This window comes from Xiphophorus couchianus, chromosome 3 (assembly GCF_001444195.1).
Source record: "Xiphophorus couchianus chromosome 3, X_couchianus-1.0, whole genome shotgun sequence".
Lineage (NCBI taxonomy): Eukaryota > Metazoa > Chordata > Actinopteri > Cyprinodontiformes > Poeciliidae > Xiphophorus > Xiphophorus couchianus.
The window spans coordinates 646,606-667,414 of NC_040230.1; the positions used below are offsets into that span (position 1 = coordinate 646,606).

Genomic DNA, 20,809 nt, shown 5'->3' on the forward strand with positions numbered 1-20,809 from the left:
GGTCACATGGTCACATGATCATATGGTCACACGGTCACATGATCACATGGTCACATGATCACACGATCATATGGTCACACGGTCACATGATCACACGGTCACATGATCACACGATCATATGGTCACACGGTCACATGGTCACATGGTCACACGGTCACATGATCACATGGTCACACGATCATATGGTCACACGGTCACATGGTCACATGGTCACACGGTCACATGATCACATGGTCACACGATCATATGGTCACACGGTCACATGATCACACGGTCACATGATCACACGATCATATGGTCACACGGTCACACGATCATATGGTCACACGGTCACATGATCACACGGTCACATGATCACACGATCATATGGTCACACGGTCACATGATCACATGGTCACACGGTCACATGATCATATGATCAGATTAAAATATTTATTTAACAGCAATAAACCCATTAAAGTTAAATAAAACTGAATTTATGTTGGTTGGAAATCATAATATTCCAGTTACGATGAACGATGAAATTAGAAAGAAATTATTAAAATAAGTTTATTGGATCATAAAATCTGCTGGAAACTAAATGAATCAAGTTGAATGAAAAACTGGAAACATGTTGCATCATCACTGAACAGGTAAAACCAGCATGTTCACTTCAAAATAAACCAGAATGGAACCTGATTTCATTTCATTTAATTGGACTGGGTTTATGGGATGGTGTGAGCGAGGAGCAACAGCACAACCAAAACATTTTACAGATTATTTCATGTTATGTAATAATCCAGGTTAGATGGATGAGTTTTGTTATCAGATTATATAATCTGACTTAAATAAAATATGTAAAATTTTGTAGTTATTATTGTCTGCGACAGACTGGCGACCTCTCCAGGTCTGGAGCCGCAGCAGCTCCTCCCTCCGATGGAGTTATTGTTGTTATATCAACCAGGAAGTGATGAAAAGTTTCCCTTTTCTGTTTAACTGAAGCGACACTCTGGCGCCCCCTCTTGGCTGAGAAGGGGAAGGCAGCTGTTTACAAAAACCTTTAGATAAAAACTGGAAAAATTATAAACATCAAATGAAAACATTACGAATAGCTTCAAAGATAAAGAGAAAAACAGATGAATAATTTATGTATTAAGCAGCTTTAACAGCATAATATGATTATTTTAGTCATTTTAATCTTTAAAATATCAGAGTTTAGACAGAACTTCACATTTTGGTAATTATGAGATAAAATTTCTAAAAATTAATTCAGACGTTCAGAAGAGTTTCTCAATCTTTGAGTCGATTTTTAATGAAATACAATTTTACTCCTGATTTAATGAAACGACTAAAAAACATTCTGACAGGACACAACGCACTGTAAAACATTACCACACACTGTAAAACATTACCACACACTGTAAAACATCACAACGCACTGTAAAACATTACCACACACTGTAAAACATTACCACACACTGTAAAACATCACAACGCACTGTAAAACATTACCACACACTGTAAAACATCACAACGCACTGTAAAACATTACCACACACTGTGTCAAGTTAAACAGCAAATGGTGTATTTGTATGAGTGCAATACCATCTCCACCCAGCTGGCACGTGGCTCACAGAAAATCAAGCACACCCGTCTCTCCCACTCAGGCCTTCAGGAGCCTATAAAGCAACTCAGCACACCTGTGTTTGAGATCATCTCTACAAACAAAGATCTCATCTTCAAGCTCCTGCAGAACACCACTGGTAGGAACTGAACTTTAAATCTGTATTCAGAGGATCTTGCTGGCTTTACAAAATGGATTTATGAAAGTAGTTCATTTTGTTTATTTTCTTTTGATGACTCAAAAAGTAATTTGTACTTTGTGTGTTTGTAGGTTTTCAACCTGCTCAGGTGTCATGAAAGAACAGTGATTTAAAGAAAAGAAAAGAAAAGAGAAATAAAATAAAAAGATGACACTGAGAAGAGTTGGTCCGGGATTTCTTTGATGGGAGCAAGCCTTGTCAAGTTTGGGCAGAAGCTAAGGTGTTTTGTAGAGACTAAAAACTTGACAGTTGAAAACCACTGGAAACCAGTTCGAACCAATTGGGAACCAGTTGGAAACCAACTGAAGATCAGATGGAAGTGAAGACCTGAGAAAAGAGCTTCGACGAATCAACTCAAGGAGGAACATCAGGTCATCTCATCTATACAGTCCACAATGGCTGAAGAAATGTTTGGAAAGTCAGTGAAACAATTGAAGCTGGATCGCACCATGGCAAAGTCTTCCTTCACCAAGCAAGCAAACTTCCTGAGCAGAAAAGCTTCCAACATGACAGAGATGGAACTGCGAGAGGAGTTTAAAAAGCTAACTTCTGATGCCAGACATGTAAGTGATTCAAATGATGATTACAAAGCTGGACTATTGGCAGAGGTGGGAGATGAAGCTGATGAACTTGATAAACAGCAAAAAACTGATTTGGAAAAGACTATTATTGACTGTGAATTAAAATTAGAAGAAGTCAAACAAATAGTTCAGTCTAATTTGTGGAAAAAATATGGTCAAGATGAACTCTATACTGCAATCCAAGAGGCAGAAAAGGCCTGTAATGATGCTTCTGATATAAAAGTTTTAACTGTGTACAAAAGCGCATATGAAGTGCAGTTGTCCTTTGTGGAGAATGTGATCCAGGAATCTATCAAAAGTTTTTTGACCTGGGAAATGTGGATTCCAGTAGAAGAAAGGGACAATATAGAAGACAGAGTAAAACAAATGAAATTGATGAAAAATAAACTTCAAACAAGAAAATCGCAGTTTGCCATAGCACAAACGATTGCAGAGGAGGAGAGGAAATCAGATGCTGCTCAATCAGACCTTACATCTTTTCCTATACAAGCTCAACCTGCACCCAGTGTAAAGATTAGACCCATTTGTCTACCAAAATTTCATGGCTGTAAAAGAAACTTTCACAGATGGAGAAAAGACTGGGAAAGCCTGCAGAAGCAGGGAGAACCAAGTGGCTCAGTGGAAGTGAAAAAGTTTCAGTTGTTGGATAGTGTGGATGAAAGAATCTGTAATGAATTACATCTGTCTGCTTATGATACTGCTGCAGATATGTTCCGAGTGATGGAAAATAGGTATGGCGACAAGTTAAGCATTGCTTTAGAAATTATTGAAGAGCTTGAGAAGACTCCACCCCTGAAAGCAAACCAGCCAAGGAAAGTGATAGATCTTATTCAAGCAATTGAAAAGGCTCTAGCTGACTTAACAGAGTTAGGTAACATTGGAGCGATGAAAAATCCTCTGGTTATTAAATCTCTAGAGAGTAAACTACCTGATGTTATAAAGAGAGACTGGCTAGTTTTTATGGTTAATCCTGCCAATGCAGTTACACCAGATAACCATTTTGATAGTCTTCTCAAATTTTTAAAAACACAGGAGGAAGTTCTAGAGAAATTGGAGCAACTTGGAGTGAGTGAAAAGGTTGAGAAGAAGTTTGAGAAACGACATGCTTTTACTCGATCCACAAGAAAGAATCATGTCTGTATCGTGTGTGGAGACGCAAGACATGGAGATAAAATATTCTTCTGCAAACAGTTCAAAGCAATGAATTTACCTGAAAAACTCAACATTGTAAAGACGTTGGACACATGTAAAAGGTGTTTGAGAAAGCATGGAGATGCTGATTGCATCAATACTTACCTTTGTAGAAATAAAGATTGTAAGAAAAGAAGCTTTTCAGATCACCATTTCCTCCTTTGCCCAAAGGGTGAGCTTACAAAGGTTGAGACTGTTAAACCAAGAAGGGAAAATAGACTGACAGAAGAGCAGGAAAAATTCATAGCTGGACTTTCACCAGAACTAGCAGAAGAATGCAGAAAAGCCTTTTCAAATGTGACTGCTTCAACAAAAAACACAAAGTGTGAAGCCTTTGGGCTTATGGAGTCATATGGACTAAAAGAGCAACCTGTCATTCTAATGCTATTGGAAGTCACTACGAACGCAGGCCAGAAAATAGGAACTTTGATTGACTTGGCTTCTGATACTAATTACATTACTCATCAAGCAGCTAAAAGGTTGAGCCTAGAAGGTGAAAACATAACATTAGTTGTTCATGGTGTTGGGGGAATGTCAGTCAAAGTTAGAACAAAGAGATACCTGTTAAGAGTGAGAGTTAAGACCCCCAAAGGGACAATGAAAGCTCACCAACTCATTTGTTATGGACTTAGTGAAATTGCTAAAGTGCATAAAGTCATTCAACCACTGCAGCTGCAAAAGTTTTTCCCAGATGTTGACCTGGAAGACCTTAAAAGACCAGATACCATTGAGCTGCTAATAAGCCACAGAGAAGGCAGACTGGCCCCTCAAAGAGTCAAGGTTGTTGGAGACCTGGTCCTGTGGAACAGTCCACTCGGCATGACCGTGGGAGGAGCTCATCCGGATCTTTGTGAAGACGTCGACGTGGCAGCACACAGGTCAGAAACGCACTTTGCTCGTTCTATGCGCATTGCTGCTGTAAAGTATAAAGAAGTCTGCAGTTTCAAAGAAGTTAAAGCAGAAAGCAAAAACACAACTACCGATAAAGAGTTCATTGATTGGTGGAAGTGGGAGAGCATAGGAGCAGCTTGTGAACCAAAGTGTGGTGGATGTCGCTGTGGAACATGTCAACCAGGTGGGAAAGATATGACATTAATGGAGGAGAAAGAACTTGAAATAATTAAACAAGGTCTTACCTATGTGCAAGCAGATAACCACAGTGATGCTCCCCACTGGGATGCAAAGTATCCTTGGATTTTAGAACCCGCTTGTCTTCCCAATAACAGGAAAAGTGTTGAATCAACTTTCTTAAGAACAGAAAGACGATTAAATAAAGAGCCTGAATGGAAAACTGTCTATGCAAATCAGGTGCATGAAATGGTGGAGAGAAAAGCAGCAATAAAACTAACAGAAGACACTCTAAACAACTGGAAAGGACCAGTATGGTATGTAAACCATCAGGTGGCGCCAAATCCTCATTCTGTGACCACTCCTGTGCGTTTAGTATGGAACAGCAGTCAAAGATTTGAAGGTCTAAGTATGAATGATATTCTGATGAAAGGTCCTGATGTTTTAAATCCCATTCGTGCTGTTCTACTCAGGTTCAGAAGGGGACTGCATGCTGCCCTGGGAGACATTAAAAAAAATGTATAACTCTGTTTGGCTAGAGGACCTGGAGAGACATCTGCGCAGGTTCCTCTGGAGAGACGACTCAGAAGAGGAGATCGGTGAGTTTGCCATTACCAGAGTTAACATTGGGGATCGACCTGCTGGATGTATTGCCCAAGTAGCAATGCGAGAGACGGCAAAACTGCCCATGTTTGACAGCTGTAAAGAGGAGTGTAGGATCCTGGAAGAAGACTGTTATGTCGATGATATTTTAACATCTGACAATGACCCAGAACTTTTGCATAAACACATTAAGAAGGTGGAAGAGATCTTACAAGCTGGGGGATTCTGTTTGAAACCATGGGTCCTATCAGGTCAAAGTGGGAGGCAAAACATGTCCTTACCTAGCAGAGACAAAATCCTTACACTCCCTAATCAGTTGAAAGAGGATGATAATAAGGCTTTGGGAGTGGGATATCTGGTGGAGGAGGATAAATTATATGTGATGACATCAATTAACTTCTCAAAAAGGAGGAAAAGAATGAAGATGGGACAAAACCTAGAAGAAGGAGAAGTGAGAGTAAATACTCCAAATCCTCTCACTAGGAGAGAACTCCTTAGCCAAGTAGCTAGTCTTTTTGATCCCATTGGGCTAGTCACACCCACCAAACAAAAAGGAGCCATTCTAGTGAGAAAGGCTTTTCAAGAAACCAGAACTGCAGGCAAAGCAGGTGATACTTGGGATCAACCACTTTCTGATGGGCTAAGAAATGAAGCCATTGAATTGTTCCAGGAGTATGTTCGCCTGGGCCAAATTAAATTTCACAGGAGTTTAACACCAATCAGTTGGATTAGAAAGCCCATTGGAATAACTTTCTCTGATGGGAGTGACAAAAGTTATGGGGCAGTTCTATACTTCAGATGGGAGACAGAGCAAGGGATCCAAGTGAGACTTGTAGAATCCAAAGCAAAACTTACTCCACTCGACCAGAAAGGAGAACCTGTAAAAGCAGAAATTTGTGGTGCTGTGTTTGCAGCTCGTCTGAGGAAGTATGTTGAAAAGCACAGTAGGATGGAAATTGGAGGCTGGTACCATCTTCTAGACAGCCAAACTGTGCTAGGAGCCATTCAGCGTGACAGCTATGGGTACCAAACTTTCTTTGCTAACAGAATTGGTGAAATACAGAAAACTGGGCCTGTCGCAGATTGGTGGTGGATTCCAGGTGAGCTAAATGTTGCAGACATTACATCAAGAGGAGCATGTCCTGAGCACCTCCAAGAGGACTCACAGTGGCAAAATGGACCAAAATTTTTGTTGCAACCTATTGACCAATGGCCAAAAAGATCTGCCAAAGACTATAAGTGCAAAGGAAGGGGTTGAAAAACTCCAAAGAAAAGCTTTCTCAGCAGTAATAACTAGAGCACAGTCTAAGCAAACTACAGAAACATTGTGTGATGAGGAGATGACAAAGAATGCTCTAAAAGCTACAAAGTGTAAGGAAAGGGACAGGGAGCTCAAAATCTCACCTCTTACATTCATTGCCAAGCAGTTAATTCAAGAGAGAAGATACAGCAGTCTTTCTAAACTAGTCAGAGTTATTGCATGGGTGAGAAGAGCTGTTGAAAACTGGAAACTCACTTTAGAAAGTCACCATAGTGGCAGAAAAGTGAAAGAAAAAATTTCAACAGACATCAAACAATTAACCATCCATCCCGGGCTTAGTATTAAAGAGTGTGAGAATGCACTGAGAGAGGTTTTTCTGGCTGCACAAGAGAATACCTCATTTCATGACACAACTTTAAACAGACTAGTTGTGTTTAAAGAACAAGATTCTGGACTTCAGGTCTGTGGGGGTCGTATTCAATCCTTTAATGAAGACAAAAGAGCTGTTCCCATTTTACCATATGACTCATGGGTATCCATATTGGTTGCTCTTGAAGCTCATGAAGTAAATCATGAAGGCATTGCTGGAACATTACTGCAGATGAGGAAAAAAGCATGGGTGGTCAGAGGCAGAAGATTGGCTAAAAAAGTTGTGGATAACTGTGTGACGTGCCGGAAAATCAGGGCAAAAAGATGCGAACAGATAATGGGTGATCTTCCACCAGAACGAACACTGCCTGCCAGACCATTTGAGTTTACTACTATTGATCTATTTGGACCTTATGAAGTGAGGGATGAGGCCCGGAAAAGAGTTAAACTGAAAGTGTGGGGCATCATCTTCTGTTGCATGTCATCTAGAGCTATTCACACAGATCTTGTAAGCGATCAGTCAAGTGAAGGCTTTTTGTTAGCATACCAAAGATTTACAGCCTTAAGAGGACATCCAAGGAAGTTATGGTCAGATGGCGGAAAAAACTTTATTGGAGCTAAACCTGTCCTGGTTGATCTTTATCTGTTTTTGGACCAACTAAACAAAGAGCAAATTCAACATGAAGCTTTGGAACATGGAACTGAATGGAGCTGGAAAATACACCCTGCAGACTCCCCCCATAGGAATGGGGCAGCAGAAGCAGCTGTAAAGATAGTCAAACAAGCATTGCACAATCTAGGATCAGATGGAGTTTTTACATGGAGTGAATTCCAAACATTCCTGTATATGGCAGCTAATCTGGCTAATGAAAGACCAATAGATGCAAGAACTCAAAGTCGAGAAGATTGCATAAGCTACATCACGCCAAACTCTCTGCTGCTTGGAAGAACTGATCTAAAAAGTGATAACTGTGGATTTGACTTTAAAAGTTATCCACTCAAGAGATTAAAGTTCATTCAAACAGAAGTGGACAGATTCTGGAGAAAATGGAGTCAACTAGCTGGACCAAATTTGTTTGTCAGAAGTAAATGGCATTCAAAGAAGCGAAATGTTGCTGTCGGAGATATTATTTGGCTTGCAGACCAAAATGCTTTAAGAAGTCAGTACAAACTTGGCAGAGTGATCAGTGTAAACAGTGACGGAAAGGGGACTGTAAGAGATGTACATGTACGAACTTATCCAAGTTACCCTGTACCACTTGTGAGAGCTAGAGGACAAACGAGGAGGACGAGGAAGGAACTTCAAATGAAGATACCCTCAACAATACTTCACAGAGATGTAAGGCGCATTGTTGTGTTATTGCCAATAGAAGAGCAAGAAAACCCTACTGGGACAAGATCTGGTGAAGAGAGAGAGGCGTGACCTCCTTGGGTTCAAAAAACCAGGAGCTCAAGTGGGAGGTGTCAAGTTAAACAGCAAATGGTGTATTTGTATGCGTGCAATACCATCTCCACCCAGCTGGCACGTGGCTCACAGAAAATCAAGCACACCCGTCTCTCCCACTCAGGCCTTCAGGAGCCTATAAAGCAACTCAGCACACCTGTGTTTGAGATCATCTCTACAAACAAAGATCTCATCTTCAAGCTCCTGCAGAACACCACTGGTAGGAACTGAACTTTAAATCTGTATTCAGAGGATCTTGCTGGCTTTACAAAATGGATTTATGAAAGTAGTTCATTTTGTTTATTTTCTTTTGATGACTCAAAAAGTAATTTGTACTTTGTGTGTTTGTAGGTTTTCAACCTGCTCAGGTGTCATGAAAGAACAGTGATTTAAAGAAAAGAAAAGAAAAGAGAAATAAAATAAAAAGATGACACTGAGAAGAGTTGGTCCGGGATTTCTTTGATGGGAGCAAGCCTTGTCAAGTTTGGGCAGAAGCTAAGGTGTTTTGTAGAGACTAAAAACTTGACAGTTGAAAACCACTGGAAACCAGTTCGAACCAATTGGGAACCAGTTGGAAACCAACTGAAGATCAGATGGAAGTGAAGACCTGAGAAAAGAGCTTCGACGAATCAACTCAAGGAGGAACATCAGGTCATCTCATCTATACAGTCCACAATGGCTGAAGAAATGTTTGGAAAGTCAGTGAAACAATTGAAGCTGGATCGCACCATGGCAAAGTCTTCCTTCACCAAGCAAGCAAACTTCCTGAGCAGAAAAGCTTCCAACATGACAGAGATGGAACTGCGAGAGGAGTTTAAAAAGCTAACTTCTGATGCCAGACATGTAAGTGATTCAAATGATGATTACAAAGCTGGACTATTGGCAGAGGTGGGAGATGAAGCTGATGAACTTGATAAACAGCAAAAAACTGATTTGGAAAAGACTATTATTGACTGTGAATTAAAATTAGAAGAAGTCAAACAAATAGTTCAGTCTAATTTGTGGAAAAAATATGGTCAAGATGAACTCTATACTGCAATCCAAGAGGCAGAAAAGGCCTGTAATGATGCTTCTGATATAAAAGTTTTAACTGTGTACAAAAGCGCATATGAAGTGCAGTTGTCCTTTGTGGAGAATGTGATCCAGGAATCTATCAAAAGTTTTTTGACCTGGGAAATGTGGATTCCAGTAGAAGAAAGGGACAATATAGAAGACAGAGTAAAACAAATGAAATTGATGAAAAATAAACTTCAAACAAGAAAATCGCAGTTTGCCATAGCACAAACGATTGCAGAGGAGGAGAGGAAATCAGATGCTGCTCAATCAGACCTTACATCTTTTCCTATACAAGCTCAACCTGCACCCAGTGTAAAGATTAGACCCATTTGTCTACCAAAATTTCATGGCTGTAAAAGAAACTTTCACAGATGGAGAAAAGACTGGGAAAGCCTGCAGAAGCAGGGAGAACCAAGTGGCTCAGTGGAAGTGAAAAAGTTTCAGTTGTTGGATAGTGTGGATGAAAGAATCTGTAATGAATTACATCTGTCTGCTTATGATACTGCTGCAGATATGTTCCGAGTGATGGAAAATAGGTATGGCGACAAGTTAAGCATTGCTTTAGAAATTATTGAAGAGCTTGAGAAGACTCCACCCCTGAAAGCAAACCAGCCAAGGAAAGTGATAGATCTTATTCAAGCAATTGAAAAGGCTCTAGCTGACTTAACAGAGTTAGGTAACATTGGAGCGATGAAAAATCCTCTGGTTATTAAATCTCTAGAGAGTAAACTACCTGATGTTATAAAGAGAGACTGGCTAGTTTTTATGGTTAATCCTGCCAATGCAGTTACACCAGATAACCATTTTGATAGTCTTCTCAAATTTTTAAAAACACAGGAGGAAGTTCTAGAGAAATTGGAGCAACTTGGAGTGAGTGAAAAGGTTGAGAAGAAGTTTGAGAAACGACATGCTTTTACTCGATCCACAAGAAAGAATCATGTCTGTATCGTGTGTGGAGACGCAAGACATGGAGATAAAATATTCTTCTGCAAACAGTTCAAAGCAATGAATTTACCTGAAAAACTCAACATTGTAAAGACGTTGGACACATGTAAAAGGTGTTTGAGAAAGCATGGAGATGCTGATTGCATCAATACTTACCTTTGTAGAAATAAAGATTGTAAGAAAAGAAGCTTTTCAGATCACCATTTCCTCCTTTGCCCAAAGGGTGAGCTTACAAAGGTTGAGACTGTTAAACCAAGAAGGGAAAATAGACTGACAGAAGAGCAGGAAAAATTCATAGCTGGACTTTCACCAGAACTAGCAGAAGAATGCAGAAAAGCCTTTTCAAATGTGACTGCTTCAACAAAAAACACAAAGTGTGAAGCCTTTGGGCTTATGGAGTCATATGGACTAAAAGAGCAACCTGTCATTCTAATGCTATTGGAAGTCACTACGAACGCAGGCCAGAAAATAGGAACTTTGATTGACTTGGCTTCTGATACTAATTACATTACTCATCAAGCAGCTAAAAGGTTGAGCCTAGAAGGTGAAAACATAACATTAGTTGTTCATGGTGTTGGGGGAATGTCAGTCAAAGTTAGAACAAAGAGATACCTGTTAAGAGTGAGAGTTAAGACCCCCAAAGGGACAATGAAAGCTCACCAACTCATTTGTTATGGACTTAGTGAAATTGCTAAAGTGCATAAAGTCATTCAACCACTGCAGCTGCAAAAGTTTTTCCCAGATGTTGACCTGGAAGACCTTAAAAGACCAGATACCATTGAGCTGCTAATAAGCCACAGAGAAGGCAGACTGGCCCCTCAAAGAGTCAAGGTTGTTGGAGACCTGGTCCTGTGGAACAGTCCACTCGGCATGACCGTGGGAGGAGCTCATCCGGATCTTTGTGAAGACGTCGACGTGGCAGCACACAGGTCAGAAACGCACTTTGCTCGTTCTATGCGCATTGCTGCTGTAAAGTATAAAGAAGTCTGCAGTTTCAAAGAAGTTAAAGCAGAAAGCAAAAACACAACTACCGATAAAGAGTTCATTGATTGGTGGAAGTGGGAGAGCATAGGAGCAGCTTGTGAACCAAAGTGTGGTGGATGTCGCTGTGGAACATGTCAACCAGGTGGGAAAGATATGACATTAATGGAGGAGAAAGAACTTGAAATAATTAAACAAGGTCTTACCTATGTGCAAGCAGATAACCACAGTGATGCTCCCCACTGGGATGCAAAGTATCCTTGGATTTTAGAACCCGCTTGTCTTCCCAATAACAGGAAAAGTGTTGAATCAACTTTCTTAAGAACAGAAAGACGATTAAATAAAGAGCCTGAATGGAAAACTGTCTATGCAAATCAGGTGCATGAAATGGTGGAGAGAAAAGCAGCAATAAAACTAACAGAAGACACTCTAAACAACTGGAAAGGACCAGTATGGTATGTAAACCATCAGGTGGCGCCAAATCCTCATTCTGTGACCACTCCTGTGCGTTTAGTATGGAACAGCAGTCAAAGATTTGAAGGTCTAAGTATGAATGATATTCTGATGAAAGGTCCTGATGTTTTAAATCCCATTCGTGCTGTTCTACTCAGGTTCAGAAGGGGACTGCATGCTGCCCTGGGAGACATTAAAAAAAATGTATAACTCTGTTTGGCTAGAGGATCTGGAGAGACATCTGCGCAGGTTCCTCTGGAGAGACGACTCAGAAGAGGAGATCGGTGAGTTTGCCATTACCAGAGTTAACATTGGGGATCGACCTGCTGGATGTATTGCCCAAGTAGCAATGCGAGAGACGGCAAAACTGCCCATGTTTGACAGCTGTAAAGAGGAGTGTAGGATCCTGGAAGAAGACTGTTATGTCGATGATATTTTAACATCTGACAATGACCCAGAACTTTTGCATAAACACATTAAGAAGGTGGAAGAGATCTTACAAGCTGGGGGATTCTGTTTGAAACCATGGGTCCTATCAGGTCAAAGTGGGAGGCAAAACATGTCCTTACCTAGCAGAGACAAAATCCTTACACTCCCTAATCAGTTGAAAGAGGATGATAATAAGGCTTTGGGAGTGGGATATCTGGTGGAGGAGGATAAATTATATGTGATGACATCAATTAACTTCTCAAAAAGGAGGAAAAGAATGAAGATGGGACAAAACCTAGAAGAAGGAGAAGTGAGAGTAAATACTCCAAATCCTCTCACTAGGAGAGAACTCCTTAGCCAAGTAGCTAGTCTTTTTGATCCCATTGGGCTAGTCACACCCACCAAACAAAAAGGAGCCATTCTAGTGAGAAAGGCTTTTCAAGAAACCAGAACTGCAGGCAAAGCAGGTGATACTTGGGATCAACCACTTTCTGATGGGCTAAGAAATGAAGCCATTGAATTGTTCCAGGAGTATGTTCGCCTGGGCCAAATTAAATTTCACAGGAGTTTAACACCAATCAGTTGGATTAGAAAGCCCATTGGAATAACTTTCTCTGATGGGAGTGACAAAAGTTATGGGGCAGTTCTATACTTCAGATGGGAGACAGAGCAAGGGATCCAAGTGAGACTTGTAGAATCCAAAGCAAAACTTACTCCACTCGACCAGAAAGGAGAACCTGTAAAAGCAGAAATTTGTGGTGCTGTGTTTGCAGCTCGTCTGAGGAAGTATGTTGAAAAGCACAGTAGGATGGAAATTGGAGGCTGGTACCATCTTCTAGACAGCCAAACTGTGCTAGGAGCCATTCAGCGTGACAGCTATGGGTACCAAACTTTCTTTGCTAACAGAATTGGTGAAATACAGAAAACTGGGCCTGTCGCAGATTGGTGGTGGATTCCAGGTGAGCTAAATGTTGCAGACATTACATCAAGAGGAGCATGTCCTGAGCACCTCCAAGAGGACTCACAGTGGCAAAATGGACCAAAATTTTTGTTGCAACCTATTGACCAATGGCCAAAAAGATCTGCCAAAGACTATAAGTGCAAAGGAAGGGGTTGAAAAACTCCAAAGAAAAGCTTTCTCAGCAGTAATAACTAGAGCACAGTCTAAGCAAACTACAGAAACATTGTGTGATGAGGAGATGACAAAGAATGCTCTAAAAGCTACAAAGTGTAAGGAAAGGGACAGGGAGCTCAAAATCTCACCTCTTACATTCATTGCCAAGCAGTTAATTCAAGAGAGAAGATACAGCAGTCTTTCTAAACTAGTCAGAGTTATTGCATGGGTGAGAAGAGCTGTTGAAAACTGGAAACTCACTTTAGAAAGTCACCATAGTGGCAGAAAAGTGAAAGAAAAAATTTCAACAGACATCAAACAATTAACCATCCATCCCGGGCTTAGTATTAAAGAGTGTGAGAATGCACTGAGAGAGGTTTTTCTGGCTGCACAAGAGAATACCTCATTTCATGACACAACTTTAAACAGACTAGTTGTGTTTAAAGAACAAGATTCTGGACTTCAGGTCTGTGGGGGTCGTATTCAATCCTTTAATGAAGACAAAAGAGCTGTTCCCATTTTACCATATGACTCATGGGTATCCATATTGGTTGCTCTTGAAGCTCATGAAGTAAATCATGAAGGCATTGCTGGAACATTACTGCAGATGAGGAAAAAAGCATGGGTGGTCAGAGGCAGAAGATTGGCTAAAAAAGTTGTGGATAACTGTGTGACGTGCCGGAAAATCAGGGCAAAAAGATGCGAACAGATAATGGGTGATCTTCCACCAGAACGAACACTGCCTGCCAGACCATTTGAGTTTACTACTATTGATCTATTTGGACCTTATGAAGTGAGGGATGAGGCCCGGAAAAGAGTTAAACTGAAAGTGTGGGGCATCATCTTCTGTTGCATGTCATCTAGAGCTATTCACACAGATCTTGTAAGCGATCAGTCAAGTGAAGGCTTTTTGTTAGCATACCAAAGATTTACAGCCTTAAGAGGACATCCAAGGAAGTTATGGTCAGATGGCGGAAAAAACTTTATTGGAGCTAAACCTGTCCTGGTTGATCTTTATCTGTTTTTGGACCAACTAAACAAAGAGCAAATTCAACATGAAGCTTTGGAACATGGAACTGAATGGAGCTGGAAAATACACCCTGCAGACTCCCCCCATAGGAATGGGGCAGCAGAAGCAGCTGTAAAGATAGTCAAACAAGCATTGCACAATCTAGGATCAGATGGAGTTTTTACATGGAGTGAATTCCAAACATTCCTGTATATGGCAGCTAATCTGGCTAATGAAAGACCAATAGATGCAAGAACTCAAAGTCGAGAAGATTGCATAAGCTACATCACGCCAAACTCTCTGCTGCTTGGAAGAACTGATCTAAAAAGTGATAACTGTGGATTTGACTTTAAAAGTTATCCACTCAAGAGATTAAAGTTCATTCAAACAGAAGTGGACAGATTCTGGAGAAAATGGAGTCAACTAGCTGGACCAAATTTGTTTGTCAGAAGTAAATGGCATTCAAAGAAGCGAAATGTTGCTGTCGGAGATATTATTTGGCTTGCAGACCAAAATGCTTTAAGAAGTCAGTACAAACTTGGCAGAGTGATCAGTGTAAACAGTGACGGAAAGGGGACTGTAAGAGATGTACATGTACGAACTTATCCAAGTTACCCTGTACCACTTGTGAGAGCTAGAGGACAAACGAGGAGGACGAGGAAGGAACTTCAAATGAAGATACCCTCAACAATACTTCACAGAGATGTAAGGCGCATTGTTGTGTTATTGCCAATAGAAGAGCAAGAAAACCCTACTGGGACAAGATCTGGTGAAGAGAGAGAGGCGTGACCTCCTTGGGTTCAAAAAACCAGGAGCTCAAGTGGGAGGTGTCAAGTTAAACAGCAAATGGTGTATTTGTATGCGTGCAATACCATCTCCACCCAGCTGGCACGTGGCTCACAGAAAATCAAGCACACCCGTCTCTCCCACTCAGGCCTTCAGGAGCCTATAAAGCAACTCAGCACACCTGTGTTTGAGATCATCTCTACAAACAAAGATCTCATCTTCAAGCTCCTGCAGAACACCACTGGTAGGAACTGAACTTTAAATCTGTATTCAGAGGATCTTGCTGGCTTTACAAAATGGATTTATGAAAGTAGTTCATTTTGTTTATTTTCTTTTGATGACTCAAAAAGTAATTTGTACTTTGTGTGTTTGTAGGTTTTCAACCTGCTCAGGTGTCATGAAAGAACAGTGATTTAAAGAAAAGAAAAGAAAAGAGAAATAAAATAAAAAGATGACACTGAGAAGAGTTGGTCCGGGATTTCTTTGATGGGAGCAAGCCTTGTCAAGTTTGGGCAGAAGCTAAGGTGTTTTGTAGAGACTAAAAACTTGACACACTGTAAAACATCACAACGCACTGTAAAACATCACAACGCACTGTAAAACATTACCACACACTGTAAAACATTACCACGCACTGTAAAACATTACCACGCACTGTAAAACATTACCACGCACTGTAAAACATTACTGTGGTGTATTTACCCCTGTGATTACCTGAGTTGGTACAGTCCTTATATTCTGTGACGTGCAAGCGCGCTCCCTGTAGTTACCAGAAGGATAGCACAACAATAAAGAGCTACGAACACAGTTCGAGCCTCCTCTGTTCTTTAAGACATTACAACTGGCGACGAGGATACTTTTCGGAGGAGAGACGACGTCAAGTATCAGTACTAGTGAGTACAATGGCTCAGGTTGGCAAAATAGATGACTTCAGACCAGAGGTTGAGCCATGGACAGCTTATATCGAGCGTCTGGAGCAGAACCTGGAAGCTAACGACGTTGACGAAGAAAAGCACGTGGCGGTGTTGCTAAGTGTAATGGGTGCTAAAGCATACGGACTTTTACGAAACTTAGTACAGCCTGAAAAACCAAAAGACAAGACATTTGGCGAGATTGTGGACATTTTGAAAGAACACTATGAACCCAAGCCCATATTAGTTGCTGAACGTTTCCGTTTTAATAGATGCAACCAAAAGACGAGTCAGACTGTTGCCCACTATGTCGCAGAGCTAAAACAACAAGCAGCTAACTGTGATTTTGGTGCGTCGCTGGATTCGGCACTGAGGGACCGGTTCGTAAGTGGAATTAAAAACGAAGCGTGCCAGAGGAGGTTACTTTCAGAGGACCGGCTGACCTTCGCCAAAGCTTTTGAGATTGCTCTCACTATGGAGACAGCAGACAGAGACACTCGACAGCTTAGAGGCGCAGAGGGTGAATGGACTAGTGAGGCAAACATTCACAAGGTGAGGCCAGTAAAAACAAATATGTGCTACAGATGCAAAGGAAAAAATCACAATGCACATGAATGTCATTTCAAAGAGACTAAATGCCATAATTGTGGGAAGATTGGACACATTAGGAAAGCATGTCGAACTAAAGTGCAAAAGAGTCATGAAAAGAATGTGCCAAGCAGGGGCAGCAGAGAGACAAAGTATGTGACAGCTGAGGAAGACCCAGAGGAGGAGTTAGCCATTTTGACTGTTAATGCTGAAGATGATGAACGATATAAAGCAACATTTGCAATAGACAATGTTGATTTGGAAATGGAAATTGATACAGGAGCAGCAAAAAGTGTCATTTCACATTCCACATACTTGAAAAAGTTTTCTCACCTACCTTTGCAGCCAGCTAAAGTAAAGCTCAAAGCTTACAATGGAGGACGTATTTGTGTTTTGGGACAGCTTGTAGCAAAAGTGATGTATGAAGACCAAGCTGCGGATTTGCCACTGTTGATTGTTAAGGGACATGGCGCATCACTGTGTGGAAGGAACTGGTTGACAAAACTTCGGCTTAACTGGCAGCAGATTAAGTACGTGGGTGAGCCAAAACAACTATCACTCAATGAGCTTTTGGATACTTACAGTGATGTATTCAAGGAGGAGTTAGGCACATTGAAAGACATTAAAGCTACCATTGTGGTCAAACCTGAGATGCTGCCCAAATTTAATAAACACAGGCCTCTTCCATTCACAATGAAGGAAAAGGTGGAAAAAGAACTTGAAAGACTGGAAAAGTGTGACATTATCACACCTGTGAGACACAGCGAGTGGGCAGCACCTATAGTGCCGGTGCTAAAGCGCGACGCTTCTATTCGCTTATGTGGGGATTACAAAGTGTCAGTGAACCAAGCCCTTGAAGCAGATGCGTACCCTCTACCACGTTTGGAGGAACTATTGGCAACACTCAGGGGGAGAAAGTACTTCTCAAAGATAGATCTGGCAGCAGCCTATCAACAAGTACTGTTGAATGAGGATTCCAAGAAGTACACAACTATCAATACTCATAAAGGACTGTTCGTTTACAATAGGCTCCCTTTTGGAATCAGCACAGCTCCATCGATTTTTCAGCGCATTATGGAAAACATAATGGAAGGGTTACCAGTGGTGGTCTACCTGGATGACTTGCTCATCACTGGATGCTCAAAAGCGGAACATCTGAGCAACCTGGAAAAGGTCCTGCAGCGCCTTCAGGAGAATGGTCTGCGAGTAAAACGTTCCAAGTGTGAGTTTAACAAGCCACAAATTGAATATCTGGGACACATCCTGGATGAACACGGAGTCCACCCTTCAGAAGAAAAGGTGAGGGCAATACAGGACGCTCCTGCTCCTACTAATGTGAAAGAACTTCAAGTGTTCCTGGGACTTGTTAACTATTATGGGAGATTTGTGCCAATGCAAAGCATGGCCCTGGCTCCACTTTACATGTTACTAAAAGACAGTGTGACTTGGAGATGGACCGACCCAGAGCAGGCAGCGTTTGATAGGTGCAAAGGTCTGCTGACAAGTGATCGGCTGCTAGCGCATTATGACTCCAACCTGCCCCTCACTTTAGCATGTGATGCTTCTGCATATGGCATCGGTGCGGTGATACAGCACACAATGCCAAGTGGGGAGGAGCGACCAATAGCATACGCTTCCAGAACACTGTCCCCAGCAGAAAAAAAGTACTCTCAAATAGAAAAAGAGGCTCTTGGTCTGATTTATGGAGTAAAAAAGTTTCACCAATACCTTTGGGGCAGGCATTTCACCTTAGCAACAGACCATCGCCCCCTGTTGACGCTTTTTGGTGAGCACAAGAACCTACCTACCCTAGCTGCAGCATGCATTCAAAGGTGGGCTATCATATTGTTGGCATATGATTACCACATTGTTTTCAAAAAATCAGCAGAACACAGCAATGCAGATGGGCTCTCTCGCTGTCCTCTGCCTGAAACAAGCGACACTGGAACAGCATTGAGTTCAGCAGCAGTACACTCACTGTTAATTGCGCATATGGAGGAAGCTCCACTAAATGCGACCCAGGTTGCTCGGGCCACACGCAGAGACATGGACTTGTCAAAGGTTTACCAGTATGTCACGGAAAGTTGGCCCACTGTTACAGATGAGAGTTTAAAGGCTTATCACAACAAGAGGAATGAGCTTTCAACTGAGAGGGGTTGTGTTTTGTGGGGAACCAGAGTGATTATACCCTCTAAAATGAGAATGGCTGTGTTAAATGAGATTCACTCTGGTCACCAAGGCATCGTAAAATCCAAGGCCTTAGCTCGCAAATATGTCTGGTGGCCAAATCTGGATTATGACCTGGAACAGGTTTGCAAAACATGTGAAACATGTCAGCTGGAACAGAAGATGCCGCAGCATGTTCCATTGCATCCCTGGGAGTTCCCTGGTGAATCCTGGAAGAGACTGCATATCGACTTTGCTGGACCTTTCCTTGAAAGCATGTTCATGATTGTGGTTGATTCATATTCGAAGTGGTTGGAGGTATTTCGTATGCCACACATCACATCACAAGCCACGATTACAAGGTTGAAGAGACTGTTTGCTTCGTATGGACTTCCTGAACAAATAGTCACAGACAATGCCACCACTTTTACATCTGCAGAGTTCCAAACGTTTGTGCAAAATGGCATTTTGCACACAAGTGCACCAGGACACCCTCCCACAAACGGTTTGGCTGAAAGATATGTGCAGACATTTAAAGTAGGGATGAAAAAGCTTGCCAGCAAATCAGGCAGCATTGAGGACAAACTTTCATTGTTTTTGCTACAGTACCATGTTACGCCAAACTACACGACAGGCCAGTCTCCAGCTGAATTGTTCTTGCACAGACACATCCGCACCAGACTGGATTTCATCAAACCTAACATCAAGGAGACTGTTCGCAGGAAGCAGTATCGACAAAAGGCTCAACATGACTTCACAGCCGTGGACCGTTCCTTTTCTGTTGATGATGCTGTTTATCTTCGCAACACAGGGGGAGGAGTTCACAAGTGGACACCTGGACAGGTTGTAAGACAAACTGGTCCAGTCTCTTATGAAGTAAAAGAGCGGTACTCGAACACTGTGCACAGATGACATGGAGATCAGCTTCGTACCCAAGCTGGAGTTGAACCAGATATTAAGGACATTGAAACACCAACAGAAGAGCAAAATGATGTGAACATTACACCGGAACAAAGTGCTCTGGACTCTGGGGTGCACCCTCCTGTTTCCTCAGATGCTTCAGTGGTTGTGAGGCGTTCCACACGACCACGGAAGATGCCGAAACGATATCTTGAATAGCCTTGTGTTTATCTAGGCATAATAGTTATGCATGTTATGTTCTGTTATGATTCATGTTGCATTAAGGGTTATATCTGAGTTAGATGCAGAGGTAAACAGAAAGAAAAAAAGTCTTGAGTATCAAGTAAATATACATTTGGGTCATTGTTTGGTTCTACATAAAAATGCACTTAAGCTGGAATGAGTGATCTTTAGTTTATTTTAGTTAATATAGATGAAAATGTTATTTCCATCTAAAAGGGGGATGATGTGGTGTATTTACCCCTGTGATTACCTGAGTTGGTACAGTCCTTATATTCTGTGACGTGCAAGCGCGCTCCCTGTAGTTACCAGAAGGATAGCACAACAATAAAGAGCTACGAACACAGTTCGAGCCTCCTCTGTTCTTTAAGACATTACAATTACCACACACCAAGGGCGTAGGTTTGGTCTAAGTTTTGGTGGGACCTTACAACTTACTGACCAACCCCCCCCCCCCTCCCCACACACACACACACCGACCATTTTTGACCAGTGGGGGGGGGGGGGGGGGGGCACCACATTGGCTTAATAACCCCTCCCCCCAACCATAACCATAACTTGATCATCCATCTTGTGTAAACTCAACAGATCAGTTCAAGAACACTTTACTTTTTCCTTTTCAAAATTCAGCAGCGTAACCTGGTTTGTATTCACACTAGCTTAGCTTAATTTAAGACTAACACTTCAAATGCCATATTTACTGAGATAATTTCACAGTATAACTAACACCTCACACCTGGAGCCCTGAAGCTCCAGCCACCTCTCCATCGTTCTGCTCTGCTGTCTGAGCATCCTATGTGAAAAAATATTACATAATTAACAGACCTATTCTACCTCACATTCAGTTTTTTTTTTTCTTTCGAAAATTTTTATTGTTACTGTAAGCATTTAAAAAACATTACATTTTTGCAG

The 20,809-nt window shown here is 41.5% G+C and overlaps 4 protein-coding genes across 4 annotated transcripts; all 4 read left to right on the forward strand.

The window, feature by feature from the left end:
* Nucleotides 1–1,783: 1,783 nt before the first annotated feature.
* On the forward strand, nt 1,784–5,659 carry LOC114142287 (uncharacterized). The gene is made up of 2 exons (XM_028013494.1): nt 1,784–4,452; nt 4,883–5,659. Exons 1-2 carry the CDS (start codon nt 2,198–2,200, stop codon nt 4,914–4,916), a joined length of 2,289 nt encoding a protein of 762 aa, XP_027869295.1. The 5' UTR covers nt 1,784–2,197; the 3' UTR covers nt 4,917–5,659.
* A 2,921-nt stretch (nt 5,660–8,580) lies between these two features.
* Nucleotides 8,581–11,950, forward strand: LOC114142288 (uncharacterized). The gene is made up of 2 exons (XM_028013495.1): nt 8,581–11,249; nt 11,680–11,950. Exons 1-2 carry the CDS (start codon nt 8,995–8,997, stop codon nt 11,711–11,713), a joined length of 2,289 nt encoding a protein of 762 aa, XP_027869296.1. The 5' UTR covers nt 8,581–8,994; the 3' UTR covers nt 11,714–11,950.
* A 1,332-nt stretch (nt 11,951–13,282) lies between these two features.
* Nucleotides 13,283–15,510, forward strand: LOC114139176 (uncharacterized). Its single transcript, XM_028008925.1, has 2 exons — nt 13,283–15,336; nt 15,468–15,510. The coding sequence occupies exon 1, from the start codon at nt 13,383–13,385 to the stop codon at nt 15,093–15,095; it is 1,713 nt and encodes a 570-aa protein (XP_027864726.1). The 5' UTR covers nt 13,283–13,382; the 3' UTR covers nt 15,096–15,336; nt 15,468–15,510.
* A 280-nt stretch (nt 15,511–15,790) lies between these two features.
* LOC114142199 (uncharacterized protein K02A2.6-like) lies at nt 15,791–20,243 on the forward strand. Its single transcript, XM_028013342.1, has one exon. The coding sequence runs from the start codon at nt 15,995–15,997 to the stop codon at nt 19,667–19,669; it is 3,675 nt and encodes a 1,224-aa protein (XP_027869143.1). The 5' UTR covers nt 15,791–15,994; the 3' UTR covers nt 19,670–20,243.
* Nucleotides 20,244–20,809: the final 566 nt, after the last annotated feature.

What these genes read in the sequence shown, in the direction of transcription:
- LOC114142287 (XM_028013494.1), top strand. Translation starts at nt 2,198, where the DNA reads ATGGCTGAAGAAATGTTTGGAAAGTCAGTGAAACAATTGAAGCTGGAT. An exon ending in GTCGACGTGGCAGCACACAG is followed by an intron (nt 4,453 to 4,882) that starts GTCAGAAACGCA and finishes TATGCAAATCAG; the next exon opens with GTGCATGAAATGGTGGAGAG.
- LOC114142288 (XM_028013495.1), top strand. Translation starts at nt 8,995, where the DNA reads ATGGCTGAAGAAATGTTTGGAAAGTCAGTGAAACAATTGAAGCTGGAT. An exon ending in GTCGACGTGGCAGCACACAG is followed by an intron (nt 11,250 to 11,679) that starts GTCAGAAACGCA and finishes TATGCAAATCAG; the next exon opens with GTGCATGAAATGGTGGAGAG.
- LOC114139176 (XM_028008925.1), top strand. Translation starts at nt 13,383, where the DNA reads ATGACAAAGAATGCTCTAAAAGCTACAAAGTGTAAGGAAAGGGACAGG.
- LOC114142199 (XM_028013342.1), top strand. Translation starts at nt 15,995, where the DNA reads ATGGCTCAGGTTGGCAAAATAGATGACTTCAGACCAGAGGTTGAGCCA.